The sequence below is a fragment of the Podarcis pityusensis genome (assembly GCF_964106645.2).
Source record: "Podarcis pityusensis genome assembly, chromosome: 8".
NCBI lineage: Eukaryota > Metazoa > Chordata > Lepidosauria > Squamata > Lacertidae > Podarcis > Podarcis pityusensis.
In genome coordinates this window covers 85,600,643-85,610,541 of record NC_138033.1, presented here as the reverse complement: position 1 = coordinate 85,610,541, position 9,899 = coordinate 85,600,643, and the positions used below count along the sequence as shown (strand labels likewise).

The 9,899-nt window shown below is 46.7% G+C and overlaps 1 protein-coding gene across 1 annotated transcript; it reads right to left on the bottom strand.

Annotated features, from left to right (window-relative positions):
- Window positions 1–348: 348 nt before the first annotated feature.
- Window positions 349–9,049, bottom strand: DKK4 (dickkopf WNT signaling pathway inhibitor 4). The gene is made up of 4 exons (XM_081017617.1): window positions 7,999–9,049; window positions 5,050–5,200; window positions 3,018–3,167; window positions 349–1,254 (listed from the first exon to the last, which is right to left on the bottom strand). Exons 1-4 carry the CDS (start codon window positions 8,107–8,109, stop codon window positions 1,004–1,006), a joined length of 663 nt encoding a protein of 220 aa, XP_080873743.1. The 5' UTR covers window positions 8,110–9,049; the 3' UTR covers window positions 349–1,003.
- Between the last annotated feature and the right edge of the window lie 850 nt (window positions 9,050–9,899).

The window sequence follows — 9,899 nt, the reverse complement described above, 5'->3', positions numbered from 1 at the left end:
TATTATGGAAACCAAAAACCAGAGTATTGTACCAAAAACCTTCCTGCATGGCTTAGAACTACCCTTTTGTTTTTCACAGGTAGGTGAAGTCTAGTCACTTCCATCAACATACAAGAGGTCTTGTGTTCATTTTGTTTTCTCCTTTATTAACCCCATCTCTTTGTCAGTTTGGAAAATTAGAGTTCATGCTGAATCCAAAGGAAATGCAGCCAGGATGCTTACAGAAGCACATCCTTGCTTCACACAAGTGATAAATGCATTCCATGTAATCTAAAAGTCTGTTGCACCTGTCTTGCCATGCACAGATACTTTATTTCATAAAATTTGTACTGTACAACACTTTTGTAAAAAATAAAAAAGCAGTTTTACAGCAGTATACAACAGCTTCTTGCCCATGTGCCACAACTCCTCAACAATTTTCTACTGCCAAGTGTCTTTATCAACATATTCATAACCAAGTTTCTACCACTGCAATGTTTGCACACAGGAGGGATTTAAAAAATGAAACGATAAATCGCAAAAGGTCTTCACTTAAAAATATGACTGCTGAAACAGAACCGTATTATGCTCCTGCTTAAAAAGCACATGTCTGGGAAGATCATTCTGTCATTCGGGTGACATAATCAAAAGGGCTCCCCTGCCCCTTGTCCCACCAACCCAACCTCCCATCAATGGTGGGACCACCAAAAGTCAAGCTTATAGAAGAGGAGATTCTTGAGCTACTCTATCCCAGACAAAAGGCCAAGGCTAGCACCTTGAGTGTCAACACTGAAGTCTCCTCTTGATTAAAACAGGCCCAGTTCAAGTATCAAAAGCTAAAATAAGGCGCACACCAGGGAGAGCAACAACCCATCTGAAGGGAGCCATTTATCTACCCTACAAAGTAGCAGCAGCAGTGTATGGAGGGCAAATATATGTGGTTTGGGGATTTAGATTTCCTACTAGGTGGAGTTCATCTTTGGCTTATGAGGACTCCAATATTAGCTGACTGATAAACGTGACGTCAGTTTCTCCAGCAGACTCGTAAGCGGGATCGCTGGGACTCTCCACTGAGTGGCAGTTGGCAAGACAGTCCTGGGCCACAGTCACACCGCTGGAAGATTTCGGGTCCCTGAGAGCCATCCTTCTGTCCTCGTCTGGAGCACACCTGGCCCTCCTTGAGAACAGGCTTGCAGATCTTGGCCCAGAAGTGGCGAGCGCAGCAGAGCCCCGCAGCACAGTCGGAGGTGCGGAGGCAACTCTCGCCCTCTTCAACTGCAGGGAAATGGTGCACAATTGAAATCCAACTGAGAGCTCTTAACCTGTGCAGCATGCATAGCCCAAGAGGACCCTTGCCAGGCAGGGGTCAGCAAGGGAGGGCAGTTTCCAAGGCCCTGGGAGTGGCGAGATCTTCCCTAGGTGGATGGGTGGGCAAATAGGAGCAAGGAGCAGCAGCAGCAGCAGCAGCAGGTACTGCCTCTACCTTGCTTACCTGCCTTTCTCCCTCAGCCCAGAGGACAAGACTGGCAAGGGTGAGAGACTAAAGGAACTTCTGATTCTGCTGGCCCTGCTAAGCTATGCTCTCATGTTCTATTTCCCTTAACCCTCCAGCCTCCTTCCCCACACACCCTCTCGGGTGCCAAGATAAGCACAGAGGGTCCTCTCGGTTGTTCCACTGGCCTCTGAAGTTTGTGGCATGGTCCTGAGAGGGCCTCCTCTGTGGCAGCCCCAAGTGGTGGGATTTCCCACAGAGCTGTAGCAGGCACCTTCACTAGACAGCGTTCAGAAAATGTGTCTTAAGCACTTACTTACTTTTCCCACAACCTGTATATTTTTAGGAACCATCTTGTTTCTGTGATCGCAAGTTCTTTAAGCTGTTCTTAATATTGTATTTTAATTGTTGTAACCTGCCCTGGGTTCTTAGAGAGAAAGGCAGGTAATAAATTGTAATAAGAATAGTCTTCATTTTGCTCTTTGGCCCACGGCTAGTTCTGGCTCGAGCATTCCTGCGTTGCTGGGGATTGGAATAGTTGACCCCCAGAGATCCCTTCTAACTCTACAAGTTACATGATTCTCTGCTAGTGCTCAGTAGCTTGCATTGCAAGCCAGTGTGGTACAAGGCTCCCTGCATTGGATATAAGACTGGGGAGACCTGGCGTCAAGTCTCCACTCATTGGGTGACCCTATGCCAATCTCCTCCCTTAACCTACCTCACCAGGTTTTGTGGGGATAAAAGCATCCTGAGCTCCGGGGGGGGGGGCAGGATGAAACTGTGATAACCAAGACTTGACAGGGCCACTGACTGCCTCCCATTTTTACTATACAGACATTTTGCTGCCCAGGTCAGCTATGGAGAATGCAAAAATTCTGACCCAACGTCTTCGCTGACTGCAATAAATAGGCTCATCTTTCAGATTGTATATAGCCGACATGTCCAACAGGTCGATCGCGATCTACCTGTCGACCTCGGGGGTGTCCCAGGTCGGTCACAGTAGTTTAGTATGTGATCTCCCTGTTGCTGTGATCGGGACACGTCCTGCCCCCGGCGCTATGTTCCCTCGCTGCCGGCGGTGCTGCTTTGATAGGTTTATTTTCGTGCGTTGGTAGCAGAGTTTGGTAAGTCAGGAGGTGAGCTGACCGTTGAGCGATTGATTTAATGCACTCCTCCTAAAACCAACCTTGCACATCCTAAAAAAACTCAACAACTTTGCCTCCCCCCCCCCCCAAAAAAAGCTCAACAACTACTGGCAATGACAATGGGTAGATCACAGCCAGTCTTTTTATACTTTGAGTAGATCGCAGTCCCTTGGGAGTTTGACATGCCTGGTATATAGTTAAATAGAGATGCTAGGGAAGGCCAGTAATTAGGATTATCAAACAAACTTTAAGAGGGTAAACCATATCTAGCATCCCATACACACATCTGAAGGGTCACCTAATTTCCTTTGCCTGCAGGCAGGAGGAGGCAAGCACTGTACCCAAGGCTGACCCATCCCTATTCCTAGCTGCACAACCGTTGCCACTTCTTCTTCTCTTACCTTTGTTGCTTGGTGTTTGAGTATTTCCTTTCTTCAAGACGTTGCTTGCTGGAACCAGGCACTGGACTGCAGCTTTTGAACTCAACCCAGCCTGTTTCTCACACTTCTTTTCTTCAACGAGAGTCGTCTTTTCAGTCTGACTGCACACTTCTGAGTGGAAAGAGAATAGTGATATATTTTTTAAGCTGTCATACCATGTCAGAACCCTGGTCCATCTAGCCTGGCATTATTCTACCTGCAACTGGCAGCTGCTCTTTTAAGGTCTCCCCTGCCATTTATACCCCACCTTTTCATCTATGGAGCTCAAGGTGGCTTACACGATTCTTCCCCCCCCCCCCCCATTTCATCCCCACACCTGTCAGGTGGCTTAGACTGAGAGTGAGTCACTGGCCCAACATCAACCAGTGAGCTTCATGCCCAAGTGAGCATTTGAATCCTGGCCTCTCCTGGTCCTAGTCTGACACTCTGCTATACCACATTGGCTCTCGGACAAAAGGTCTTAGACAAAAGCCATTCCTGGTTCTGGGACTAAATCTGGTGCTCTGCAGGGGTTTTGGACTACAATTCCCATCAACTCTGGCCAGCGCAGCCCCATCAAGCACAACATCATATATGGTCATGCTAGCTGGGGCTGATGGGAGTTGTGGTCCAAAAAATCTGGAGGGCACCAAGTTCTGCTAGAAACTGGGCCTGCAATCTTGAGTCATCTGAGACAGATGGGACCAGAAATGCAAATGGATTCCAGTGCCTTCTGTTCTGTGTGGTTGCCTGCACATCTGCTCATGTCAATGTGTGTGTGATATGTTTATGAGTGATGTATAAATGGAATTTGTGTTAACCAATGGGTGCCAGCCCAACCATGATGTGTGGTGAAGCAAAATGTGTGGCACCTTCTGAGTAATTTCTGTGAAGTAAGCATGAGTGTGGTATATTTTTCCTGGTACTGAGGAACGCTCCCTCTTGCCATTAGGCAGCAACAGGATCTAATCAGCTGTGGGTACACATTAAAAAACCACACTATTTTTTGGTTTCCACAATCAGGACGAGCAGGACAGAGCCACCTCTAAGAACCTTATGCCAACCACAAGATGTCAAGTTGTCCATCTGATTATGTGTTAAGTCATGCACCCTCAACAGCCATTTTGTAACTGGCACCCCAGATCTCTTAAAATCCAAAATGTGCCCATTGGTCCAAAAAGTTTGGCAACTCCTGGACTAGCTTAAGTTGGAATTGTAGGTTTCCCCCTCTTTATTAGGACACTGTACCCATTTCCCAACCATATAAAGCACAGCTTACCAATTCTTTTATCACTGGTGCAGCTAAGCTTGGCTGTGGCCCTTCAAACCCTGTTGGGAGACAATGTCCATCATTCCCAACCATTACTCATGCTTGGTTGGGACTGATGGCCCTGGAGTGCAACAACCTCTGGAGAACCACATTACCGCTCTATAATGTGGTCGTGTGGAGCATCTCCGCTCTTGATGGGGAATTCTAACCTTAGACATTTGCCTCACTCATTGCCCCTCCCCCCGCAAGTGGTTCTCCTGCTTGAACCACCACAGGCCATCATGTACACTCCCTCCACCACCAGACTTTAGCAGTAATTAGTAGACGGACTTCTTACATTACAGGTTGCTCTGCAGATATTTCTCCCATGTTTTTCAGGTCCCATTCAAAAATAAAGCCAGTGTAGTGCAGTGGTTACACTAGGACCTGGAAGACCTTGGGCTATTATTCACTGCCCCTTAGCCTACCCTGCCTCACACTGTTGTTGTGGGGATTAAATGACTAGAGGTAGAACCATGGACACCACCTTGAGCTCCTTGGAGAAAGTAAATAAATGCAATCAATAGTAGCATTATTCAGATTTCTGTCCCTTCCTCCCAAAGGAGCCCAACAATTTAGCAAAACAAGCGCAATTATGGATTAAATAAAAGCATATCTAAATGTGGTTTTTAGCTAGGAAACAATGCAGGCAAGGAACATCTAACATACTCCTCCCCTAGCCTTGCTGTTGCAGCCACTGCTTACCATTTATGCATAGCATCCCTGGGCAGCACATGGTGTTGCGTTGGCACCTCCTCCGTAGCCCATGGCAAGCAGCGCAGAAGGGCAGCTCTTCCCAGGCCTTGTTGCAGAACTTCCCAGCTGGACAGTCTTTGTCTGTGAAGCATTGGGCGCTCTGTGGAGAAAAGGACACAGTCATGTTAGGGTCCAGAGAGAGAGAGAGAAATGGCGCTACAATACAGTCTCAACCAGGCCTGCAAATGAGAACCACCTCGGGCAGCAAATGCTGGGGCCTTCGAAGGCAGTTCCTTCGAAACCTGCTGGCTAGGCCTCCTCTGTTGGTGGAAAGAGAGAGGTCTGCTACATAGCTTGTTTTCTCCTACACCCCACCCCAGTCTGCAACTGCATGTCCAGTCTGCTTCCGCGTGTGGAATTGGGGAGGGGTGCCACCTGGTCACCATGGCTCAGTTCTGCCTCCCCTGCTGGAGGCAGCAAATGCCTCTGAGTAACAGATGCTGAGCATCACGTGGGGCAAGAAGAAGAAGAAGAGGAGGAGGAGGAGGAGGAGGAGGAGGAGGAGGAGTTTGGATTTGATATCCCGCTTTATCACTACCCGAAGGAGTCTCAAAGCAGCTAACATTCTCCTTTCACTTCCTTCCCCACAACAAACACTCTGTGAGGTTAGTGGGGCTGAGAGACTTCAAAGAAGTATGACTGGCCCAAGGTCACCCAGCAGCCGCATGTGGAGGAGCGGAGACTCGAACCTGGTTCACCAGATTACAAGTCCACTGCTGTTAACCACTACACCACACTGGCAAGTGCTGATGCTCTCGGGTCCTGCTTTCAGGGCATTTGGTTGGTCACAGTGAAAGCAGAATGTTGGACTAGATGAGCCTTTGGCTTGATCCAGCCAGGCTATTCTGGTGTCCATCGCAGGCAGCATAATGTGTTGTGCTGGCCCTCATTTCCACCTCAGGTGCTTCTTTCTGTGTGCACAGCGGAAGGCTTGCCTTTGGAAAGAACTGCAATGCTCATTGCTCCTTAGATCCTTACATCCAAAGAGGATCTAGAGCAAGATGTCATGAGTTTAAACTGCAAGCTGGATTGAAGGGAAACAGCTCTAGCAGCATGGAGAGGTGATGGAATCCTGTCCAAGAAACGCTGGGCAACCCTACAGGGGGAGCGTTAGGCACAAGGAGTTCTGCCTCAGGGCTGTAGTTTAAAAGCGATGGAGGGGCTTCCAGCTCTTTGAAAGGGAAGTTAAGTTTCAGCTGCTCAAGTACCACTAGAATAGTTTTCAGCCCAGACAAGATGTGGAGAATGAAAGTACATTACCTGTTGGAAAGCTGATGCCACTAATTTTCTCAGATTTTCCAGGGTGGGGAACTTGATCAGCCACAAGCTTACTCTACTCCCTGCTTCTCCACCCTATGCCCAGGCACTTTTTTGTGTTAGCAAGCACTAATTCAGGTATGAACCTTTGACCCTCCAAATGTTGCTGAATCCATCATCCCTGAGCGCTACCTGTGCTTGCTTGGGCTGATGGGAGTCACAGTTGAGGACAGTCTGGGTAAGAGGTTCCTCACACCTGCACTCATCTAACAGCCAGCAGGAGCCCAAGTTATGCCACTGAAAGGTCCCTTCTACCAAAGGAACGGGCAGGAGACAGCAGTTGCATCATAACAGGCAATTTGTCAGAGCCACCAGCGTTTGGGGCTGCTCTCAGTCTACCACTGCATTCAATAAATCCACATCAGTTTCTAACACCCTCAGTACCAGCCCAGTCTAGATTCTTCCGAGTCAGAAATATGCTCCACTAAACTTCCAGATCAGCATATGGAAGTTCTGGCTGCAATTGTATTTCCTGCCAAACTTAACCTCATCCATATATTTTTTTACTTTTTTTTTTTAATTGAAAAATATTAACTAGTGGAATTGATGTTCAACTGCACAATTGTTTAGCTTACTAACTTAGTAAAAAAAGTATATTTACAAGTTTGCAGGGATTATAGGGATGTGTGGTGTCTTGATTTTTGTTTATTATATTACTTTTAATTGTGATGTTTGGTTTGCTTTTTAGTTGTTGAGCTTATTTTGTAGTTGCTGCTTTGTTAACTGTGTTAGAAATTGTAATTGTTTCAGTGATCATTTGTTAATTACCGTATTTTTCGCTCTATAAGATGCACCAGACCACAAGACGCACCTAGTTTTTGGAGGAGGAAAACAAGAAAAAAAATATTCTGAATCTCAGAAGCCAGAACAGCAAGGGAGATCACTGCACAGTGAAAGCAGCAATCCCTCTTGCTGTTCTGGCTTCTGGGATAGCTGTGCAGCCTGCATTCGCTCCATAAGACGCACACACATTTCCCCTTACTTTTTAGGAGAGAAAAAGTGAGTCTTATAGAGCAAAAAATACGGTATATGATTTATGCTGTATTTGTGATGTTCTAACTTGTTATTGTTATTTATTGTTTGTAAGCCACTTTGACTGAAAAGCAGCATAGAAAGATAACAAATCGAATTAATCATTTCAGAACATAACAAATAGCAACAATCATTCCAAAAAAGCATGCTTGATTGCTCATTCAATGCACTTCTAAATTATATCATTTTAATAATTTCTATAGAGGACCTTCCCTCCCCCCCCCCCAGCCCAAAACCAGTCTTCTATTGTCAGAGGATTACAGAACAGTGTGTTGGAAGTCTCCCAGAGTGGCTGGGGCAGCCCAGCCAGATAGGCAGAGTATATTATTTAGTATTAGTATTAGTATTAGTATTAGTATTAGTATTAGTATTAGTATTAGTATTATTTCTTCCAATTGCTGGATAAGCAGATTTTGCAGCTGTCTGTAGCATTTTATATAGCCTGCAGAGTTTTTGGGTCCAGAGATCATGAGTAACCTGTTACTTATTATCTTGGAGCTCTTAACTGGCAAATGTTACTTGAAAAACAGCCCCCACCAAAGTGCTCACCTTTTTGGAGCTGGATACTTCAGCTGAGCCCCTGATGGTGTTGAAGTCAAGAACCATAGCAGTCAATGGGGAGCAGAGGCAAGTGATCCCAAACAGAAACTTCACCTCCATTCCCAACTCAGAGTATTGTCTATATTCCCTGGAAGACAGCAAAGCACCTTCCGCTCTCCTTCCTAGGGTGAAAGTCACTGAGCAACACACATCCTTCGCCCCAGTATTTTGAACCTGTGGGTTGCTGCTTGTCAGAATAAGGCACTGATTGCCTTTCGCACCTAAAGGAGTTAAGCTGCACCTTGGAGAGTTCAGCCTTATTTATAGCAGCATTTCCTCACTTTTCCTTCCTCTCCAGACCCCCCAGACACTCCAAATCCCTTTGATCCCAACTTCAAAACAAAGTAGGAGGAGAGGAGGAAGGCAGCAGCCACCCTCCATCTCTTCCCAGCAATCCCTAATTGCAGCATATCAGAGTCATTTCAAAGGGCCAGAGGAAGAGACGGATGTAGGTATCAAAGGCACCTGCTGGTAATCACCTGTATTTCCTGTGCTTTGTAATCCCCTTGTGAAAGTGGTTTCGTTCTGGGATCTGCTTTCACAGCTGACAGATGATTCATTTGGCCAGGCTGCCACACACCACATAATTAGCTCTGTTATGGTGAGGATATAAGAAAATGCTGCGCACTTTGCGGTAGCTTTAAGCCGCTGTCCAGGCAGCACCTGCTGGAGCTGCAACAGCCTGACTTTGAAGGAAGCTCTCCTTCCTATTACATCTAACGCAACTGTTGTCCTAAACAAGAATTTAAATGCCATGTCCTACATCCCCCTGACCTTAATATCAGCCATATCCTGGCAAACTGGTCCAGGGCGATTCCTCAGAGTCAGAAGCAAGTGAAGATTGTTGGCTGCAAGCCACACATTTGGAAACAAACCTGTAGACAGGGGCAAGCCAAAGAAGTGAAAAATGAGAGGCTCTTCCAGGCAGCCTGTTTATTGAGGAAGATTAGGGAAGGGCTGCTTTGCATGCAGAAGGTCTCAGGTTCAACCCCAGGCAGGACCAGGACAATCTCCTGCCTGAAATCTTGCAGAGCTGCTGTCAATCAGTGTTTACAATACTGAGCTAAATGGAACCACAGTATAAAACAGTTCCCTGTGTTCCTAGATTTACTTTCACGCAGCTTGGATGATACCCCATCTTTATTGAGCAAGCATTCAGATTTTTTGGCAGGGAAATTATAGCCGAATGGACATTCATCTTGATTTGCTTGCATGAAGGTTATACATCTTTCCACTCATCAGTTGTTTATCTTATACCTTTTGTTCAATTTCTCTGCCATTTTCCCAACTGAAGAAGGATTTTAAAAAGAAAGTGGATTTGTTGTGTCAGAACGTGTTAATCTTCTTTTTGTAAACCTAAATTTCTGGTTTGCAAATGAACACCTCCCCCCCCCCCCCAATACTGGCACACGAAAGCTCATACCAATAACAAACTTAGTTGGTCTCTAAGGTGCTACTGGAAAAGGGACGTGGGTGGCGCTGTGGGTAAAACCTCAGTGCCTAGGACTTGCCGATCGCATGGTCGGCGGTTTGAATCCCCGTGGCGGGGTGAGCTCCCGTCTTTCGGTCCCAGCTCCTGCCCACCTAGCAGTTCGAAAGCACCCCCAAGTGCAAGTAGATAAATAGGTACCACTTTATAGCGGGAAGGTAAACGGCGTTTCCGAGTGCTGCGCTGGTGCTGGTTCGCCAGAGCAGCTTCGTCACGCTGGCCACGTGACCCGGAAGTATCTCCGGACAGCGCTGGCCCCCGGCCTCTTAAGTGAGATGGGCGCACAACCCTAGAGTCGGACACGACTGGCCCGTACGGGCAGGGGTACCTTTACCTTTAAGGTGCTACTGGAAGGAATTTT